Below are 21,902 nucleotides of genomic sequence, written 5' to 3' on the forward strand. Positions count from 1 at the left end.
GCTGAGCCATAGGCCAGGTCCGAAGGCACCAGGGATCCCAGGCTCTCGTCCCTCCCGTGAGTGGCTCTGAACCTCCCCCTCCGCCCCAGCACCCAGTGCCGAACATCCGGGCCTGAGCACTTTCTGTTTTCTTTTTCAGCCGTTTTCTCCCTTTCACACCAGGTTTCTCCACCAGCTGAAGTCCTAGCCCTGCCAGCAGTAGCTGTAGGATGTTGTGAGAGCCGTAGGCTCTACCGGGAGCTCCTCAAACAGAATGCAGTGCATCTCTCCCGTAGCTGGAGAGAGAAAGAGTGGGAGGGAGAGCAAGGCCACAACCAACCTTCAGCAGAAAACCCTTCTTCTTCGTCCCTGAGTGAAGACTGCATCTGCTGACCGCACGTGTCTTCCAACACTACTTGACCTATGACTCCAAAGACACGGGTCCAGCCATGATTTGTGTCTCTCGTCTCCTGCCACCAACAAAACTGCACGCCTAACATCCGTTGTCAGTCTCGTCATCTCCCCATCATACTCTGCCTAGGCTGCGATCGCCTGATTCCGCTCCTCGCTTCCTCCTGAGCATCCTCCTTGCGCACCGAGAAACTCAGTTCCTTAGGATCTTTAGCTGCAGGAGGTGGATCCCTACCCAGGTACCTTCAAGTAGAAGAAGTTTATGGAAAGGTGTATGGGGAAATAAAGAAGGTTAGAATCTTATTTTATTTTACCTTTTTACTAAAAACGATATGAGAATGTGATAAAAAAATAGAAAAAATTTTTGAAGAATGAAGAAGTACATTGTGAAAACTGCTTTTTCCCCAGATTTAACCCACAACTCACTCAGTCTACCTGTTGTATTTTAAAAATTGCATATGCCTATGCAGACACATAAATGTGTGACCATGTGTGTAAATCTCTCCATATACAAGTGGAGTTTCACTGTCCATGTGGATCCACATATTGCTCTTAATTTTCTCTCACTAACACTTTATCTTGGAACTCATTCCACTTGGTATCTATGGACCTACCTCTTTCTTATGGCTACATTATGTTTCATAATGTGGTTGGACCATAATTATTTAACCAGTCTCTTATTAATAAAAATATTAGTGGTTTTCACTCTTTTGCTGATATATATAGCTTTAAGATTCTACCTCCTTAGCATCACTCATACCCTCCTGGGCACGGGACATTGATGGAGTTCGGGCCTGGAACAGCCTCTAGGAGGAAGGTAGAAGAGAATCACTTTATGTTATGTGTCCACACCTCTGGAATCTGGCAAGGTCTGGGCCTGGAGCAATCACTGGAAGTAGGGGCTATTGGGTCAGCCTGGACCACAGAAGGATGTGAGATGTGAAAAATGAGAATCTCTGTAGGAAGAATAAGACAGCTAAGCAGTTGGAAAGATTCCAGCTGGGACTAAATATATCAAGGGAAGAGGAAAAGGCAATATATAGCAGGGTCAGGGAGAGAGGAAAAGAGACAAGGAAGGGGGAAAGGTAGTGAAGAAGAAGCAGGGAAAAGGAAGAGGAAGAGGAAAGGAAGTGGGTAGAGGAAAGCAGAGGTCCTGCCCTGGTCTGGCGTGAAGGACCAGGGTCAGTGACCACTGCGAAGGTGCCGTCCAGGAGCCTCCATCCCGGGGGAGGCCTTGGGCTGGGGGACAGAGGGAGCAATGGATTGATGACCTGCAGCTCCAGGGTGACCCTGTTCCTGTGTCTCACAGCCTGGCTGAGCCTCCAAGTCTGGCCAGACCCCGTGTTTGAAGGAGATGTCCTGACTCAGCAATGCCAGGGAAGGAGGAACGCAGCCCTGTCCCAGGTGAAGTTCCACAGGGACAGGAAACTCCTCCGTTTCTCTAAGGACAACCAGCCTCTGTCCACGGGGACGGCAACAGTGAAGAGCAGTGGCCGGTACAGCTGTGCTGGGCAGGTGACCTCCGGCCGACATGTGAACAAATGGGCCTCAGGGACTGTCATGGTCCAAGTCCAAGGTGAGTCACCACTTGGGGAGCTGGGGAGAGCAGGCTGCTGCTCAGGGGTCCAGTGTACAGAGGTCAGCAGTGCTCTGGGCAGCCCCCTATTTCTGGTGGCCCCTGATGCTGGGCCAATCTGCAGGCCCTGAGACATCCAGGATGCCGGCCACACGCCCTGCTCCCACCATGAAGCTCGTCTGGAGCCAGAGAAGGAGGGGAGATGCCCTGGGGTGGGGGCGGGGAAGAGCCCAGAAAGCTCCCTGCTGCCCACCCTCCTTGAGGCCCTGGGCCTGACGCTTCCCCTCTGGGGACTAGGTGACCTCGGGGGCCCTTCTGGCTCTGGCCTTCTGGGACCCCAGTGGGCCTCAGGGATGTGGGGGTCATTTCAGAGCTGGTGGCGGGGTGAGAGGCCGGGTGCTGGGAGACAGTGCCAGCGTTTCCCACAGGGCACAGGGCCCTGGTCTGGGATGTGCCAGAGCTCAGCCTCAGGCTCCTGGGGCCTCACTGTCCAGGACTCCCCTCCTGAGCCCTGGCCTCTCTCCCCAGAGCTGTTCCCGCCTCCTGTGCTGAGCGCCATCCCCTCTCATGAGCCTCGTGAGGGGAGCCCCGTGACCCTGAAATACCAGATGAAGCTACACCCCAAGAGGTTGGCCTCGGGGCTCCTCCTCTCCTTCCACAAGGAGGACCACACCCTGCAGGACAGGGGCCTCCACCCAGAACTCTGCATCCCAGCAGCCCAGGAGGGAGACTCGGGGCGTTACTGGTGCGAGGCGGCCCCTGAGGGTGGCGGGGTCCAGAAACAGAGCCCCTGGCTGGAGATCAGGGTGTGGGGTAAGTGGGGGATGGGGAGACACTCCCAGGGGCCAGGGCAATGGATGGTGGGGTCCCCTGGGAGTGTTGGGGGAAGGGTCCCTAAGGGAGGAGCAAGGGTGGGCCAACTGACCCTCCCCACTGTGTGCTGCCCCAGCTCCTGTGTCCAGTCCTCTGCTCACCCTGAGACCCAGGCCCACTGGCCTCGCTGTGGGGTATAGGGTGGAGCTCCTCTGTGAGGCCCAGAGGGGCTCCCCTCCCATCCTGTACTCATTCTACCTCAGTGGGGAGATGCTGGGGAATCACATGGCCCTCCGTGGAGGAGCCGCCTCCTTCCTCTTCCTGGTGAAGTCAGAGCAGGATGCTGGGAACTACACCTGCAAGGCCAAGAACAGAGTCTCTGAAGAGACAAGCAAGCCTGAGACCCTCTCCGTGGATGGTAGGTCCTGTCCCGCAACCGGCTCTCAGCCCAGCAAGCCAGCCGGGTCAGCTCACTCCTCTGTGTTCCTCCCGCCAGGCCCATCACAGAGCATGGGGAGCTTGAAAGAGGGAGATGTGCAGAGGGAGAGGAATCTCTGAGGCTCTGGACCCTGGGTGCCAACTATGACCTTGACTTGGCATCCTTCCCAAACAGTTCTGCAGAGCTGCCGGGACCCCCACCTTCCACCGCACACATGCCCATCTTGACCACTCCTCCTGAAATCCCTTCCCTATTAACGCAAGACGAGGGAATGAGTCCAAATCCCCCTCGATCCCATCAGTATCTCCTTGCCTTCCCTGATTCTCTTCCCTGGGGACACTACCAGACGTCTTCCCTCCCCTCACTCAGGGCCTAGCAGCGCTCTGTGTCCCCTCCTCCAAAACAGGGTACCACGAGCAGCACAACCAGCCCACAGAGGGGTTCAAGGCTGTGGGCACCTAGTGTCCTTGCTGGGGCCCCTCGCCTTGATTTGTCCCCCTTGGCCTGATCATCAAAGAGGGGCTGTAGTCAGGAGTTTGTGGTCATGTCTGGGTTAATTCAGTTTGGTTGATTGGTTCATTACTTCTTTCCTTCTTACCTTGCTTGAAAAATAAATTTAGCACATTGTGTGGTGAAGAATTAACTTTCCCAAGGAGAGGTCTGGCTTTTGCCCTTGGCTGCTGGGAGGTGATCTTTAGACCTGTGGAATGTCACGTCTGATAGGAGTGTCTCTGCATGGGGACTACCAGACCATCTAACCATGTGATATGTGATGAGGGCTTTGGGCTACCCTGTCTCATTTCTTCCCTCCAGAGGGACTGGGGACTTATTGTGTCAGCTCAACCTTTGGAAAGGCTCGAGACTAAAGGTCAGTCACAGGAACCACATGTCATCAAGCCCCAATGAAGACGGCATCAGGGCTTGGGCGAGTTTCTCTGTGTGTCCGTCATACGCTGACACCAGGAGCGTAGCACTGTGTCCTTGGAGTCCCCTGGGAGACAACACATTTGGTCCTTTTCCTGGGCTTCTGCACTTCCTCCCTAGCCTTGTTTTTGGTGAATATAAAACCTTTCAGTGTGTTCTATGAATCCTTCTAGCAAATTATTGAAACTGACGGTGGTTTGGGGGAACCCCTGGAATTTGCAATTAGTGTGAGAAGTGAGGGAGGTGGTGTGCAGAGTGTATTCTTTCTGCCTGTATGCATGACTAAACTCTAGCACATGTTTTACAAAAAAACATACAACTGGCAAGATAAGGCACCCATCAGTTAAAAAAATAGGATTGGAAGGGAGCAGGGTAGGAAGATAAGCTGGAGCAAAGAAAGAGGTCAGAATCCCAGTTGCGTGCTTTCCTGTTCTATCCTGGCTCCAGGGGGCGGAGTGCGTGGCTCTCTACTTGACGGCAGCCACTCCTTGGGGGCAGTGAGGTCAGCTATGCGGTCACGAGACCGCTCAGGGGAACGGCCCTCCTGCTCCCCTCCCTGGGAGGCATTTTTTCTCAAGAAGACACTGTGGGATGATAGTGAATAGCATCTTTAGCAGCAGATAGCCCCGTTTTCCATAGCCCCATCGAACATCCCTATTTATTCCAACACACTTCTGCACAGGCTATGGCTTCGCAGCAAAGCATTTCAGTGGGTCCTTGTATGATGTGGCTCGGATTTCAGCCTTCTGGTCATGTCGCTTCACTGGGGTTAGTGGTTCTCAGTGGGGGCAGACTCCCTTCCCCCCAGCTTGTGTTTGTAAATCTCCAAAATGAGTGGTAAACACTGTTTTAAAGGATTTTGTGTAGGGGATTTTTAAAATTTTTTTTTTCCTGCACAGGGTATCTTTTCGTAAGCCCAGTATGTAAATAGGTGAAATTCCAACCATTCTGTTTGAAATGAGGTAGCAGTTCTGGAATTCCACCTGCTCACGCTGCCTCATTTCTTCGCTCATCTGCAACCCCTGAGCGGAGGAAGTCCACAGAACCTTTAGGGCTCCAAGGAGTTGCCTTGGAGTGTACCCCGAGAAGGGCTACACCCTCCAGCTTCCTCCAGAATAGCCCACCTTTATCTGTTGCATATATTGGGTTTCTTGTAATATTTCCTTTGAGGAAAGGGTTGTGTGGACATTTTCTAAAGTTCACAAACCACTGTTCTAAAGGAAGGGCTGGACTGCACAGCCTTTAGGCAACATCTCATCAGATGCGCTTTTGAAAAGTAGAGTTAGGGACGATACCCCTTGTCCCCTCCGCCCCCTCCTGAGGCAGCGAGTCACAGTGAGCCGGACCAGCAGGAGCTGTCAATTCTAAGAAAGTTCTCCTCTGCGCTGCTCCGTCCTCCGCCCACAGAGCAGCTGTAGTGGCTGCCCCTACTTCTCCACTTCCCCTTCTATGCCTCCATTTCCTCTCCCAGCAGACTGGGGGGGATCCCCGAGGCCTTCTCCACTCCTTAACCATTTCCACAGATTGGGAGAAAATGTCTCCATCATCGGTGTTTTGCCACCAGGCTGCTCTCCCCTCAAAGCAGGGAAACCTCTCAGATCTAACAGATCCTGTCACACCATCCCCTGGCCGAAATTCGTGCCACCGTCAGGACTCTGAGGTCAAGACTCAAGACAACCCCTCGCTCCCCTAGGAAGAAGGATTTGACCCAGAGTGCAGAATGCCGTGGGGTGTCATGCAACTGTTATAAGTGACAAGCTCTTTGGGGAAATTGACACAGAAAGGGGAGTCCCTCTGGTTGAGAGCATTTTATATCTGATAATGGAAGAGCTGCTGCCTTCACCAGGAAAAGTATTTAACGTGCACATGGGGTGAGTAGCTGTGGAAAAGGAGAAAATGAGATTGCCTCTGAATGCCAAAGTGTTAAGTCAATAATGAGTGGATGGGAGATGAGATATGCAAATTATCCTAAAGAAACAAATGATCAAAGGAAGATATTTACCTTCTTTGAAAAAATGAGCTGGAGTGGTGTGGACTCATTTCAGGAAGGGTACAGACGTCAACCCTGACAGTGCCCCCTGAGTTCTGCCTGAAGACTGCCAGCCAGACTGCAGGATTCTGCGGATTCTGGCACCAGGCAGAAGGCGCACATTCTAGAGATGGGTGCAAGAGACGGTCATCAAACATTTTATTTCTATTTTTAAATTTTAAAAACCTTTTTATTTTGAGATAATTTTCAACGTATGGAAACACAGAGCTACTGCAGAGCCTTCATCCAGGGTCCATTAACTAACCTGAGTTCCACACTACACGAGTGACGGTACATTTGTCACCAGATTGTTGCAACATGGCTCACCATCTTTCTCCTAACACCATGCTCCCCTTCTTTTGACAAGCCCCCAGACTGACCACGCACAGGGAGGAAATGTCAGGGCAGCAGAGCTGCAACTGGTCTATTTGATCCAAATGCCTTCGACAAAGTAGACTTCCTTCCCCCCTCCCTCTGCACCCCTTCACCCTGCTGTTTTTCCTCACAGAACTTCATTGCTCCAGGTTGTGTATTTATTCGTTGTGTGTTGCTAATCTCCCCAAAACTCTGGCCCTGACTAGAGTGTAAACTCCATGTTTCCTGCTCATGGCTGCGGCTCACATCTGGAACAGCGCCTGGCGCTTTGTTGTAACTTCATAAATATTTGTAGGAGGGATGGCTAATTTTGTATATCGGTGGACGACTGCTCCGATGAGATGAGGCAGCTTCCCGGATTCTGGGACATTGATGAGCTGGGCTTCTGAGCCTGTGCTGTGGCAAACTGGAGCCTGATCAGCGCTGAATTTGCTGAGAAAAGTATCATTCTGTGCAGAGCTGTCAACGGCCAGCTGGCTTCCCTCAGGCCACTCCCTCTGTTCCCCTCTGGCTCTTTTTGAGCACCTCCAATCCCAAATACAAATTAACTAACGACTACAAATACAAATTAATAATGACACCAACAATACCAACATTTACTGAGGGTTTCCCGTGTTGGGACATCACCAGCTAGAGTTCTGTTACCTCCCAAGTTAGTTTAATCAAGTGATGTCCTGCCCCCAAGACATCAGGAGACCTGGGTTTGGGCCTTGGAGAAGTCCCTCCATCGCATGAAGCTCTGGTTTTTATTTTTGTTTTTTTGTGGTTTTAATTTGGAAGATAAGGGGTTGGACAAGATCAGTAAATTCTAAACTTTTTTTCCTCTTAACAACAGCACTTTGTTTTCAAATCCATTCTGCACCAGCATCCCCAACATGTCAAGGAATAAACACAGGCAGATGTCTTGGGTGGAAGCTCTGGCCCACACCTGCTTCCCTTGGTGGTCCAGGATGCAGCACTCCCCAACTTCCAGGGGCACTCCCAGGAGGACAGACCCAAAGCCCCCAGAGAGCCTCTCCTGTTCTAGGAAGCCCCGCCCAAGAGGGCAGTGGTTTCACAGTTCTACTGAGGGGGAAAGAAACCTTTTGTGATTGGAGACAAAGGCATCTCCGGCTGGGGAACTTCCTCTCTGCTTCAGCAAAACAGAAGAGCAGGCAGCATGGGGCAGCTCTACAGGGAAATCCCCTGGGGGCCTGGATGAGCAGGGGGATTCACAGCCACTGTCCCCTACCCCCATCCAGATTCCCTGGGTCTGGAATGGGGCCAAAGGAATGAGCACTGTAACCAGCCCTCTTCGCCATTCCGGTACAAAACCTGCACTTTGAGGACAGTAAGCACGGGGGGAAAGCAGAGGACTTGGCAGTGAGTCGATTTTAGGAAAGGAGGGCAGACAAATCATCCTTAAGAGGAAAGATGAGGGAAGGGTGTGTGTATGTAGGAACCACTCTGGGATTCGGATGCCTGAGAGACGAGGTATGCGTTGTCAGGCAGTGTGTGTTAAAGGGGCTCAGCCCAGCGTGCTCCATCTCTGCATATATAATGGGCTGATGGGCTGATCTGGTGAACAGGCAGGTGGCATGGAAAACACCGAGCTGGGCTGGAAATGCTGGCAACCAGGCCCGCTGTGTCCTGGTTGATTGGTGCTGTCAGTGAACATTCTCATACAAACCTACTCATGTGGCTTATGGTAGAGACTTCCTGCTGCAGACCCTGGCCAAGTGCAACGGGACCCCAGGCCTACATAACTGTAAAGCCCATGAGCTTTTTGGGGGGAGGTGGGGGAGATAATTAGCTTTATTTGCTTATTTATATTATAATGTGGGTACTGGGGATTGAACCCAGGACCTCATGCATGCTGAGCACGTGCTCTAACACTTGAGCTATGCCCTCGCCCTCGAAGCCCATGACCTTGATGCTTAACCAACCTTCAGTAACAACCACAACTCACACTCCTTGAGCCCTTGCCGCGTGCGGCTCTGCGCTAAGTGCTTTACAGGCATTATCTCATTTCATTTTCACAGCCATCCTACAAAGCAGGTGTCGTGAGTATCGCACGCCGCAGGTGAAGGTCCCAAACCAAGCAATTTGGTTCCAGATGCATTTTCATTTCCTCTGCCTACCCCACTCCCTTCCTTCAGAACTTTGGGGCAGTTTGTTGACCAGAAAAGCTAAGGGCGGCCTTGAGCTCTTAAAACTTAGCTGTCTCACCATGATTCCTTTTATAAGATTTTGCTCCTGTTCTTGGATAGTCACATAACTTATCCTACAAACCAGGATACTTGCTAAGAGTGAAAGGGGGCACTATTAGCAATTAGGCCAAGATGACAGACTTGGACTGGGACTGTCCCCTGAAACCTGAAAACAGTGTCACCTCATCTGTTTCAAACTCTGTCCATGCTCTTGAAATATCTGCCTTTCACACACACACTTAAACCTTCCATTTCAGCAGATAACTTTGCCTCCCTTTTACAGAGAAAATTAAAACCACTAGGCAAGTCCCCCCTTAACTTCCTGCTGCATGCAAATCTACCTGCATCTCTGATCATCTTTCCTTATTAGAGGGAAGGGCCATCTCGTCTGTCATCTAGGGCCGGTTCTTCCTGGGCTCTGAATCTCAGCTCCCTCCCATCTTCTAGTGGGGGTGGCTAGAGGGTGGGGTGGCGTTGCTCCACTGATCTCCTTTCTTTCCTATAGCTCCCCCTCCCTACTTCCTTCTTGCCTCAGCATTTGAATATGTTCAAATATCCCCCATTAAAAGAAAAAAAATCAACAGGAATGAAACTTTCCCTCTACCCTCTGTTTTCCCTTCACCTCCATCCTTTATGTCTCCTGCTTGTCCGAGTAAACTTCTTGAGAGTATGATTTCTAAGCTCTTGAGCTATGGCCCTAAGGTGAGCTGTCTCCAGTGTGTCTTTGCAGCCCCAGCTCTTCTCTTCACCACCTTACTCTCAGTCCCACCTGGTCAGGATGCCGTCAGTGCCTCCTCCATGTGCTCTGCTCTCTCCCACCCCGGGGGTCCTGCCAGGCTGGTCCTTCCTTTCTCCTCTGTTTCACAATGGCTCCTTTGGGTGCGCTTCAACAATTTGCGAGCTATTTCAGTTTTCTCTAGCCACCATCATAGTTTAACAGAATAATCACTCTTTTAACCCTGACATTTAAAAAAGAAAAAGGTAAACCATGGATCAAAAACACAGGCAGCCCTCTGGATGGAATAGAAGATCCATGCAGGTCTCAAAGTGCTTTGCTGTGGGAGGAAGGTGACTGATTTGGAACTTACCTGTTAATGGCTCTGCCGTGTGGGTCTCTGTCTTTCCAGACCTGAAGAGGAGCTCGAGAGAAAGTCTGATCAAAGGATTGACCCTTTAGAACCCTCCTACACTCTTGATGGGAATGTAATTTGGTACAGCCACTATGGAAAACAGGATGGAGAGTCCTTTAAAAACTGAAAATAGTTACCATATGATCCAGCAATCCTATTCCTGGGCATATATCTGGAGAAAAGTCTAATTCAAAAAGATACATGCTCCTCAGTGTTTATAGCAATACTTTTTACAATAGCCAAGACATGGACGCAAACTAAATGTCTTTTGACAAATGAATGGATAAAGAAAACATGGTTTATGTCTACAATGGAATATTACTCAGCCATAAAAAATGAAATAATGCCGTTTGCAGCAACATGGATGGACCTACAGATTATCATATGAAGTGAAGTAAGCCAGTAAGAGAAAGATAAATATCATGTGATATCACTTATATGTGGAACCTAAAAAAATGATACAAATGAACTTAATTACAAAACAGAAACAGAATCACAAACATAGAAGACAAACATGGTTACCAAAGGGGAAAGGAGTAGGGATGGATAAATTAGGACTTTGGGATTTGCAGATAAACACTACTGCATATAAAATAGATAAACAACAAGGCCTTGCTGTATAGCACAGTGAACTATATTCAGTAGCTTATAACAACCTATAGTGAAAAAGCATATGAACAAGTATATATAATAACATACATTATTATAATTATATATTACTGTAATAATAATAAAGGAATATATAATAAATGTATAACTGAATCACTATTCTGTTCACCAGAAACTAACACAGTATTGAAAATAATACTTCAATTTAAAAAAAAAAGGTTTGACCCTTTATTATTCTCCCCATTCTTTCATCAGAGCAGGACCAGCTTTTCCTTGGCCCCTGTTTCCCAAGACTGTTACATCAGGAGAATTGGTGTGGGAAACTTATTTGTCATTAACTTATTTGCCCTAAAGGCCCAGGCAGAAGAGACAAGGCACCTAAATGTTACTGACGCAACTACTTTGTCATATATAGCAGTATCTGAATCTAGGTTCCTCAAAGCAGGGCCTCTGACAAGAACTTGGGTGGAGGTAGTCTTTCTGGAAGACGATCCAGGAAACCAGCATTAAAGAATGAGGAACACGAGACGGGGAAGGGAGAAAAGCCCACAAAAGGTGTGTTTGTGGCTGCTTACTGCTGTGGGCAACTGGGGCTCAATCGCTGAAGATCCCCAGAGAACAAGTCTCAAAATTGCCCCATGGAAGGGCAGGGAGGCTGGGGCACTTATCCACCAACTGGGCGCTCCGTTGGCTGGGGTTGCCTCTGGGCTCTGTTCACCCCTACGCTTCCTGGCCACACTTTCTGGGGGGCTGGTGCCCTTCCACTGCTGCAAGAGGAAGCCCTGAAGCAGAAAAGGAGAAATGTGAACATCAAGGTGGAGGGCACAATTGTGAAACTGCCTACCCTGGCACTGCAGAAACCAGCTGGGTCAAAGTCTGCAGTAAGGGAACCCTAAGTGTTAGCCGGAACACTCCTTGCCCTGGTTCCACTCCTTCCCTGCGTCCATTGGACAGCAGTTGGAACACCAAAGTCAGTGTGAGGAGACTTCCTGCCCCCGTGGAATTTACTACCAGAATGAAGGAGAATCTGCGTCACTGCTCTGAACCCCTTCATCCACGGATGGAGAGGTAAAATAGGGAGACTGGAAAGCGATTTCTTTGGAAAGAACTGTTATTTTAATGTTAGTCCCCACCTCATCCTCAATGGATGGACTATGTTGTATCTGACCAGGAGCCAAGTGCAGGGACTTCAGGGAGAGGACGTGAAGAGCTTTGAAACACGTGCCTGCAGGTGTGTGTCCAAGGGGACCAGAGCCTAAGTCAGACCTTGGAGACTTAAAACTGACTGTGGACTGAGCTCAGATTCCCTCGAGGGAACCAGGAGCGTGGTGCTATGCACTACGTCTTGGAATCTGTCAGGGCAAGGAATGGTTTTGGCAGACAACCGAGGACCACCCCAAAGACACAGCCTGTTTGCTGTACAGTGGGGACAGTTGGAGGAGCGAGGGGTAGAGATGAGACATACGGCCAGATGTGCAGGGGCTGAGGAAAGACTTTTAAAGGACCACTAGAATAGAGATGCATCCACTCTGGGACAAGAGTAGGAGAGAGGGAACCAGTAGAAACTCATAAAAACCCACAAAACTGCTCCTCAAAAGAGTCTGTTAACCATCTGCCAGACCTGCAGAGAGCAAAGCCACCCAGCCAGGTAAGAACAATTCCACCACCCACCCTCTCTGCCCACCTTCCTGGAGAGGGGGAACATGAACTGGGGAGGCAAGTTGAAGGGAGCAGTGGGGAGGGGGAAGCTGAGCAGAGAGCAGGACCTTTCCCACCCCCCTATTGAAATCTTCCAGCCTGAAACAGACGCAGGCCAGGGCTGAGGGAGATTGCTTGTTCTATTTAAGTTTGGGATTTTGTGTATTACATGGGACAGAAGTTCTCATTTTATTTCTGAACTGAAAGCAGAAGCCAAGGCCAAAGTTCTTGCTGGCTCAAGGGGAGACCACCACACCGAATAAGATTGAAGAGGTAATAAGAGACAGAAATGGAATTGCAGGGGGGTCGCCCTCCATGAGCCAGAATGAAAAATCAGATTTCTAGAGCACTTGAAAATCACATGCTGAGAAGGGCTGTCTCCACATTGGACCCTGAGGGCTTAGTGAGGATGGGGTGGGGGCAGGAGGAGGGAGTGATGGAAATTACTTCCCGCTGCTCAATAAGCATAATATACTGTTTATGAAGACAGGTTTAATCAATCTGCACATAGTCACCTTTTGTCTGATCAGCATATTCACTGCAGCAGCCATGAAGGTGCCCCTGGATCTCCTTTGGAGAGAGAACTTGTCTTCAGCTGCAAGGGGTGCAGTTAACTGACAGCCTCCAGCTGCAGCCCCTGCAGGAGCCACGCGCTTCCCGGGTAGCCCCAGACAGTGACTGCACACAGCGAGGGTGCAGAGCTCCTCTCCAGAGCTCCCTGCTGAGTTAACGGAGGCTGTCTGCTCAGCATCATGGTCCCCGGCTCTCCTTGCTCAATGCTGCTTCCTTCCCTTCTTATCTTTTACAGGCATTACCGCCCCACATCACGCTCCCTCCCTCACATACATTAGACCTCTTTGACTCCTAACTCCAGCATCTCCTCAGAGATCCTAACTCATATGCTCATCCTTTAAATCTAAATACTCTCCTTGCTTTAATTTTATTTTTTTAATGAGATGACATTAAAAGTTTTCTTACTCAGTCTGAAACCTGATCTGCCTTTTCAAAAACTCCTAACCCCTGAGGCTCGATACTCATACACTGGACATTAAGAAATATCCAAATCATTTTCTTCTTCACTTAGCAGGACCTACTCACCCTTGAGGTCTCAGTTTAAATATCATTTCTCCTTGAAAGTTTTTCCTTGACCTTCCTGACTTCAGCTATCCTAAATCCCTTTGTCAACAGCTTCCCTGATTTCCCCTTTAGCAACTCATCAAACTTGCAGTAACTTTGCCATGGTCAGTTGTTGGCCTCCGATCTCCATGAAGTCATGATCTAAAATTTGTGGTCACTGCTAATGCCGCAGCACTTAGGATGGTGTCTGGGCTGTAGAAGCTGCTCAATAAATATCTGATTAAGTGCAGAATTTGCTCATATAAAAGTGTGGGATATTGACACAGGACCAGAACTAAATGTGTTTGCCTCCATTGTGCTCTTGGTCTTGAGGGCATTGCTCTTGCTTACTGACCACAGCAAGGCTCACAGAAGTGAGTCCTGGAAGAAACGTAAAGATTCTCCCACCTGAGTACCCATCTGATGCCAGAGAAGTTACAGAACATCCAACAATCCAAGATTTTCCAGTCTTAACTTGAATACCAGGGACAGAAACTGCCTCCCAAGACCACTCATTGTGTCCTGGACCACTCTGACCATCAGATTTCCTATAGCTTTGGTCCATATCATATTGTCCTAGAATGATTTAAAGTCTTTTGATAATATTAACAACTTAAGTCGACTCTCTGGTCCAAACTGCTTTTTTCAAGAAGGTCAAATATTTCTCTTCCTCTGAATGGTCTCTTAAATGGGAATGTAACTAACTTGAAATACAAAGAGTTCATTCATACATCCATTCCAAAAATATCAATTGGATATTACATGTGTCTAGCCCGGAGACCACCAACATACAGAGATGTCCCAAAAGATGTGTTCTGCTTGGGGAGACAAAGATGTTGCACAGCCAATGAGGGCTTTTTCATTATGGTTGCACTTTGTATAGTTGTTGAAACATTTATCATTTATATATATGGAAAAAAATCTATTTTTGCAAACTGGTTGCTGCATTGGGGGAAACTGTCTCTGAGATGCCTCATCTTTCTGTACAAAGATTTGCATGTGCTGTGTGCAACTCTCTCTTCAGGGGAATCAGGCCTGTGTTGTATATATGAGTTGCTTTTCAGGGATGAGTATCACTTTTTAAACCACTGTATAGAATGTTTTTATAGCCTGAATGTCTTACTGTGATCGATTAAGTTTCTTAAATAAAGTGTTTGGTTAAACTGAAAAAAACAAAGTGATCAAATGATCACGGCAATGCAGGCACTGCCAGGGGGAGCTGAGGCAGAGGAACTTGAGAGCCAAATGACAGGGCTGGATAGAAGGTGTGCTAAGAGTTTGGGGAAGGTGGTATGTCTGGGGGCTCTGGGAATACACAGGGTAGGGGGTCTAGTAAGGCTTCATTTAGGAAGTGGGATTTCAGCTGAATTAGATGGACAGGAAACATGAGTCAGTGGGTAAATCATCTTGCCAATCAGGCTCAAAGAGAGAACCCTTCCCAACATGGGCAAGGAGGGGCTTAGTGAGATGGAGGAAGTTAGAGGGCTGCTAAATGGGTTGAGAATAATTTCCCTCTCTTTGGGGCTGTCGATCAGTCACTCTGTCTCTAGCAGCATCCTGACAGCTTGTCTCCTTCACAGGCTTCAGGCCACACCTCTGGGGGCACGGGGCTGCCGACATGGGAGCCCTTCCGTGGCTGCTCCTCCTCTTGCTGTTCCAGGAAGGTGAGACAGACTGTCTGCTCCAGGACAGGAGTATCTCTCTCCCTCTCTGTTCTTCTGTCCTGCTGGGACTTTGGGGTTAGGAGGACATTTCCTTCGGGACTGAATGCTTCAGCTCTTCTGGAGTAAGGAGGACTAAGGTGGGGCTTCAGTGCAGGACCAAGGGATGAGGAAACCTGGGGTTAAGGAAGGGGGAGCAGCCCCATGAGAGCAAATGGAGAAGAGAAAATTTGGAAGGTGAGGGCACAGATGGAAGCCAGCCCCTGGGAGGTGCTAGAGTCAGGTGCAGCAAAAAGCTAGAGGCAGAAGAGGCAGCTGGAGGACAGGACTGAGTGTGGGTCATAGAAACTACCCAATTGAGATTGCGATCATAGCCCCATTGCCAGTCTCAGCTGCCCAGAGTCATCAGCTGGGCTGTTTCCAACTTTTCTTTCTGTATCTTCAGCCGAAGGGGACTCTGGAGATGGTGTGGATCCTGAAGAAATGGTTGCTGTCCTTCAGGAGTCTGTCAGCCTTCCCCTGGAAATACCACTGGATGAAGAGGTTGAGGACGTCATCTGGTCTTCCCACATAAGACTTGCCACTGTGGTGCCGGGGAAAGCGGGACAACCAGCTACTATCGTGGTGACCAACCCTCGCTACCAGGGCCGAGTGAGCTTCCCGGAGCCCACCTACTCCCTGCACATCAGCAACCTGAGCTGGGAGGACTCGGGGCCTTACCAGGCTCAAGTTAACCTGCGGACTTCCCAGATTTCCACCACGCAGCATTACAATCTCCGTGTCTACCGTGAGTTTACTGGGAGCCATGAAGCTGCTTTTTCTGGCTCTCCTGAGCTTCCCGTGAAAAGGAGTAGGGGGGTCTCAGGACTCGAAGTCATGGCTTGAGGGTCTGGGACTGGAAGGCAGACTGTCTGCAGTGTGCCTGGCCCCAGTATCTGAGCTGCAGCCATAGGTAAAGTGAGCCGGAGGCCCTGGGCCAGGAGGCTATTCTGTGGACATGCCCAGCGCAGTGAGAGGGGTCAGGGACTTCGTCTGGGGAGCCTTGTTCTCCTAGTGAGAATTTTGCAGCCTGGGCATGAGCGCCACTTCCATTCTCGAGGCTTTTACCCTCCTTGTGGTGTAAGGGCTACCGATCAGTGTCTCCTCTTTACTTGAACCCAAATTTCTTCTTAGTGCCTGTGACGTTGACTGATTTTCTACCTTGAACCTTGCAGAGACACTGATTAAACTATAAATGCCCCTGGGAGGGGTGATAATATTTTCTAGGATCAAAGAGGCAGGACAGGGTTTGGATCACAGGTTAGAGAGAGAAGGTGAGGCATCAAGGGGAGGTAGAAGACCCCCACTCAGCTCGGTCCACCTGTGCAGCTGCCCTGGGGACGTGGAGCCACAGCTTTGACGGTGGCAGTTTCCGTTAGTTTGGCTTGTTGGCCTTTTAGGTGAAGGGGAGCTCTGTGAGGGGCATTCAAAGCCCTGTGTTGAGGAGCTTAGGAAAGCAGACCCAACCCCCACTTACTTAGAGGGTCTTTGTGTTCCTCCTTCATCTAGGACGGCTGTCACAGCCTCACATGACTGTGAACTTTGAGATCCCTGGGGAAGAAGGTTCCTGTAATATATCCTTGACATGCTCTATAGAGAAGGCAGGCCTGGACGTGACCTACAGCTGGATACCCTGGGAGGACGGCACTGACACAGCCCATGAAGGCTCCATCCTCAGCACATCCTGGAGGCCCGGGGACAAAGCTCTGTCTTACACCTGCAGGGCGAGCAACCCCGTCAGCACCGTCAGTTCCCGTCCCATCCCTGCTGGGCCCTTCTGTGCAGGTACCAGGGCCCCAGGCCCAGAGATAGGCCCTTAGTGACTGCAGGACCTCAAGGCCACCTCCTCCCTCCCTCCCTCCCTCCCTTCTCCCCTAAGACAGTACATGGAGCCTAGAACCTAACCCCTTCCGTGGAGACTTGACCTCGGATTGCAGAGCAGCCCCCCTCTCCCTGGTGCTCCTTCCCAGGGTCCCCTGCTTCCAAAGGTCCCTTCTAGTATCTCCCTCAGCCTGAGACTGCTCCCCACATCTCAACTCCCAAGCTTCTGTGAATAGAATATACATTTCCTGAGCTACTTGCCAAGGGACACCAATCGACTGTGAACTTGAGACCCCGTCTGTGGGATTTGGGGTGAATGTCTGCCACCTAATCCCGACCTCAGCCCTCCCTCTGGTGAACCCTTCTCTCTTTGCCTTCTTCTGTCCCAGATCCCGGCTACCCTTCAGAGAAGGCCTCCACGCCCCTCTGTCTCCTGGCCAAGGCACTGCTCCTCCTCTTGCTTTTTGTAGCTCTGGCCGTGGGGCTCTGGCGCATCCGAGTCCAGACAAGATGCAAAATGCCGAGGATGAAGAAACTCAGGAGGAACAGAATGAGGCTGAGAAAGAAGGGCAAGCCTGCCCCCAGCCTGGCCTGATGGCCCCTTGGGGACCCCTGTCCTGAGCGTTGTTTCTTCCCGGCCCCCAGGGAGCCCTTCCTCTCTTCCCTGGGCTCTTCTCCTCCCGAGGGGCTCAGGGGTGGGTGTCTGAAGGCCATGCTCCCTGAAGGAAGATTGTCTGGCAATAAAGTCAGATTCAGTGATCCCAGTCTGGAGGAGCTATTTGGTCCTTTGCGGGGTGACTCGGGCAAAACTTTCCATCCTAGGTGCCCTCCTCCAAGCCCATAAGCTTCTCGCCCCTGCGTTTGGGGAGGAAAGTGAGTCTAAGACACCCAGAGGCAGTGAGGTATTGGTCTGTTATTATTCACGCCTATCCCTTTCCCACCAACACACATAACATCTACACTTTAAATTAGAAACGTGAGCGATTCCTTTTAACTCAACTGAAGCCGGGGCTGCTGAATGGGAGAGTCGCAGGCACTGAGGACCCTACACCACAGCGTGTCCTTCCAGGGGATTCTTCTGCTCTCCTACGCCTCCCTCCACCCGGCACATGAGTTCACTTAACGACTCCCACCCACCCCACCCCCGTCTGGCGGCTGTCCTGCCCAGGGAGACTTGAAGCAGCCCTGTGCAGCCCTATTCTGGGTCTGAGTCAAACCCACTGACCTTCATTCATCTCCGTGATGCCAGCTGCTCTAGGCCTCTGGTTCTACCCAAGACAGATGGCAGCTCGGCCGGATCGGTAGCAGAGGTCAGGACCCTAAGACCTCTGTTTGCACGTTTTATTACTGTCCCGTCTGTTCCTTCTCCGTAGATTTCCCTGTTTCAGACCTTCTCTCTGGACTCCTGTCCTGGGTTAACGCCCACCTCTTACACACGCACACGCCCCTCCCAGCCGCCCCCAGCAAAGGCCTTTATGGTTTTGTTCTTGCCCTTCCCCAGTCCAGCGGTCAGTCTGAGTTCCTCGCCCAGGCTTGATGTGCCGCTGCTGAAGTCTTGGTTCTCCTCCCCACATCCGATCCTGTGGGTCTTACTTAATGGTGGGAAGCTGGCGCAGGGGATGAGGGAGCATGGGGGAGGGAACTGAAAGCCACCCAAGCCACAGGACGTGACTAGGGAGTGAGTGACCTGGAGGAGGTGGTGCAGGATGTGGTGCGGAGAGCACTGGGTGTGCTCTCAGAAGACCTGGGCTGTGCTCGGCCACCTACCTCTGGCGAGGGACCCTTTGTTCAGCAGACACCCACTGAGGCACCAGGAATGCATGCTTTGAAGGTGAAGCAGGCAAAGGTGCAGCTGATGGGTGCTCTTCCAGACTCAGGGCCAAGTGAGTGCCCGAGCCCCCGCAGGGTTGGAAGGGGCTGGTAACCTGGTTGGGAGGCAGTCAGAAAAGGGTCTAGGGGGTAGGGACAGGGCTGTGTGGCAGAAGCCATGCTGGACATCTCTCTGCATCTCGCTTTTCCCTCTCAGTGAGGAGAAGGATGTTGCCCTCAACAGTGTCTCCCAAGGAAAGGAACACCAAGGTTGTGATGGGACAGTGGGACCCACGGGGGAACCATGAAGACCAAGGATGGCTTTTGGGGAAACAGGGCACATGGGCCAGGCACTAGGACACCCCAGGAGGAGGGTTCCAAGAATATCAAAAGGCATGGCTGGAAGCCAAGAGGCAGGGTCTCCAGGACTGGAAAGGAAGCAGGTCCAGAGGTAAGTAGGGCTTCCTGTCTATGTTTTTGTGCGGGAGATGGAGCCCCATGGGGCTTGGGAAGGAGGTGGCGAGGATGGGAAAGCAGTCCCCAAAGAGCTCTTTAGACTGGCAACCGATCCACTCTACTCCCTGAGGGCCTGAGTCCCTTGTCCCCCCCAGAATGCTGTCACTGGACCAGCGTGAGACCGGTTCCCTGTGCCTACCTTTGGCCTAAGCAGTCCCACCTCCAAAAAGGCCTGCAGTTCAAGGACCCAGCCTGCTGCCCCCGAGTCCTCTGACTCCTTTAATACCTTTCTGGAGGCTAAATGGGAAAGGCCCCTGGAGCCCATCTTGCACACAAGGGGCCAGGTCTTCTCTCGTGTGTTTCAGAGTCTGACACAGGAAGTAAATGAGGGAATGAGCGGTCCCTGGACTGCTGGCCCAGGGCCCTCTCTGGAATTTGGCAAAATCCCTTCTTCTCACACTCAGTTTCTGAACAGACAAAGGCTGAGGTCCCCAACCAGCCCAGAGCATCTGAAAGAGGAAGGCTGAGACACTCAAGAAGGTGGAATATAAACTCAGAGACACCCAGGCTCCTTCCCGTGCAGGAAGCCGGGATAATAGTCACCTGGTGGCACTTCGCCTTTTGCAAAGTTTGCTCTTTTGAACTAGGTGAAAAGCAAACTGTGGGAAGGAGGGTAATATAAGTGTCAGGCACTGGGCTAGCATGGGAGAAGCGAAAAGACACTGCCCTCGAGGAACTCTTGGTGGGGTGTGTAACGATATGGGTGTGGTGTGACATGGGCTATGGGTGAAGGTGAGGGTGTGGTGGGAGGAGTCAGGGATGGTGTCCTGGAGGAAAGAGGTAAACAGCATTTTGACCTGTGATTAGCGGTGAGTTCAGGGAAGGGAGAGAAAGAACATTCTAGTTAGACAGAAGATAAGTGGGAAGCCATTGATATGTGATCAGGCACAGTGAATTCTAGGGATTACAAGGCCACACACTGTCACCGTGTGATAAAGGAGTCAGTGAGAAATGAGTCTGGAGAGGTAGGCCAGGCCCCTCTGATAGACCATGGGCTGCAGGGGAATTCAAGGGTGAACAAGACCGGCTTCATGCATTCATGGAATTAGAGTCTCACTGGGACAGAAGACAGGCACACCGACCGCTAATGGACAATAAATGAGGAATTTTATTTCTTTTCTGATCAGGTGATAGGACCAGTGCTCACAGCACGTGGCCAGCAAAGTTCCTGGAATTGACAACATTGTCTGATCTTCTGTTCAACAAGTTGAAAATATGTAGGCTGGCTGATGCTTTGGTGAGGTAGAACCTTAGCTGGCTGAAGAAAATTTCCCAGAGAGTAATAATGGTGGTGGAGTGAGGACAACCCAGAGAGAAATCTTTAGTTTTGAGCCTCAGGGACTATTTTTATCAACTCTCACTTCTGGCATGGTGAGGGAACAAGTTACAGGGCTAGGTTCCTTTTCTTACCAAGAAGCCAACAAGATACATCTAAATCAAAGCAAATGACAGTAATAAAAAACATTTTAAAAAATGACCATATCATAAACTTCAAAAAGTGGAAAATCATTTTAAATCCCAATTTTATAAAAAAGTTATTTTATGTCCAAACGAGATTAACTTATCCTAAAGAAGACGTTGGAGACGCAGAAATGAAACCTTTGAACCAGAGATGTAGCCGATTCTAACACGGTGTGGGGGGAGGGAGATCTTTCCCACTGGTCAGTGAGGGGCCAAGAAGTAAAAAAGACTTCATTCTTTGACCATCTTTCCTAGACATTCTGCCTGGCCTTGCTTCCATGCTGTGTCCACTAACATGCTTTCATTAAAGTCTTAGCACTGTTAGGTCAGTCTGCTACATTGCAGTCATGCTGAAGGCTGCCACTTTGGGAGAATTTGCTGGGGGGAGTGTGGCAGAGTCTACACCACTGCTCCTGCCTCCTTCCCAGCTACCCTCACTCCCATTTTTATCTCAGGTCTTGGCATAAAAGCACCCAGACATTTACTCCTGGAAGAACTCTCCAGCAGTCAAAGTCCCTGAAGATGGAATGCGTTACTACAGGGAGATGGTGAGCTTCCTGGCCCAGGGTGTGGCCAAATGGGGCTGGGTGACCACCTGGAGGGAAGATGTGGCAGGCATGCTGGTGTGAGCTATGGTTAGACCCATTCCGCAGGGTTCCACAGGGTCTCTCCCAGTGTTGAGTGAGGCCATGATTGGGAATCAGACGCCGGGTGCACTCTTTGAGTGGCAGGAGTTCAGACTGGGGTGAGATCAGTGTGCTGTTTTCAGGAACGTCTTCCAGGGGAGCACTGGGTAGACTTAAGACCGCCCAAGCCTCCTGGGGAAGGGCTGATGACCCTGCTTCCCCAAGTCAGCGCCGAGTTGAGGAAGCAGAAAGCTCTGCAGGGCAGACATACCAGATGTCTTTTGCCTGAGGTTGAAGTCTCTAAGAGGGTGGGTGTGAAGGATTCCCAGCTGGGTCAGGTTCCTTCTCTGCTATGTCCTAGACGGGAAGTCTTGGAAAGGTTACCTCCCCTCCTGGAGGCGCCGTTTTTTCTTTAGTCAAACGGAGTTACACCTACTTTACAGCGTCTCTGTACAGGTTACATAAGACTCGTAAAGCGTGTGGTCCAGGATCCAGCACCCTACCCTGTAGGGGTTCAGTAAACGACAGTTTAATTCATTCCTCCTCTCTCGGTCTCCCGCGCCTGGATGTCTCTCTCACTTCTCCCCTCTAGGCTCTCTTCTCTGCGCGGTTTTGCTGGGCGCTGCGGCGGGAGCTGACTTGGCAACCTGAGGCTAGGAGCGCAGCCGGCTCCTCTGCACA

At 50.6% G+C, this 21,902-nt stretch overlaps 2 protein-coding genes across 2 annotated transcripts; both read left to right on the forward strand.

Moving 5' to 3' along the window:
- Window positions 1-1,656: 1,656 nt before the first annotated feature.
- On the forward strand, window positions 1,657-3,680 carry LOC102542281 (Fc receptor-like protein 6). Its single transcript, XM_072946910.1, has 4 exons — window positions 1,657-1,966; window positions 2,495-2,779; window positions 2,916-3,197; window positions 3,625-3,680. The coding sequence occupies exons 1-4, from the start codon at window positions 1,657-1,659 to the stop codon at window positions 3,678-3,680; spliced, it is 933 nt and encodes a 310-aa protein (XP_072803011.1).
- An 11,134-nt stretch (window positions 3,681-14,814) lies between these two features.
- On the forward strand, window positions 14,815-17,560 carry SLAMF9 (SLAM family member 9). Its single transcript, XM_031689166.2, has 4 exons — window positions 14,815-14,952; window positions 15,395-15,736; window positions 16,498-16,773; window positions 17,199-17,560. Exons 1-4 carry the CDS (start codon window positions 14,907-14,909, stop codon window positions 17,402-17,404), a joined length of 870 nt encoding a protein of 289 aa, XP_031545026.2. The 5' UTR covers window positions 14,815-14,906; the 3' UTR covers window positions 17,405-17,560.
- Window positions 17,561-21,902: the final 4,342 nt, after the last annotated feature.

This window comes from Vicugna pacos, chromosome 21, assembly GCF_048564905.1.
Source record: "Vicugna pacos chromosome 21, VicPac4, whole genome shotgun sequence".
Classification (NCBI taxonomy): Eukaryota; Metazoa; Chordata; class Mammalia; order Artiodactyla; family Camelidae; genus Vicugna; species Vicugna pacos.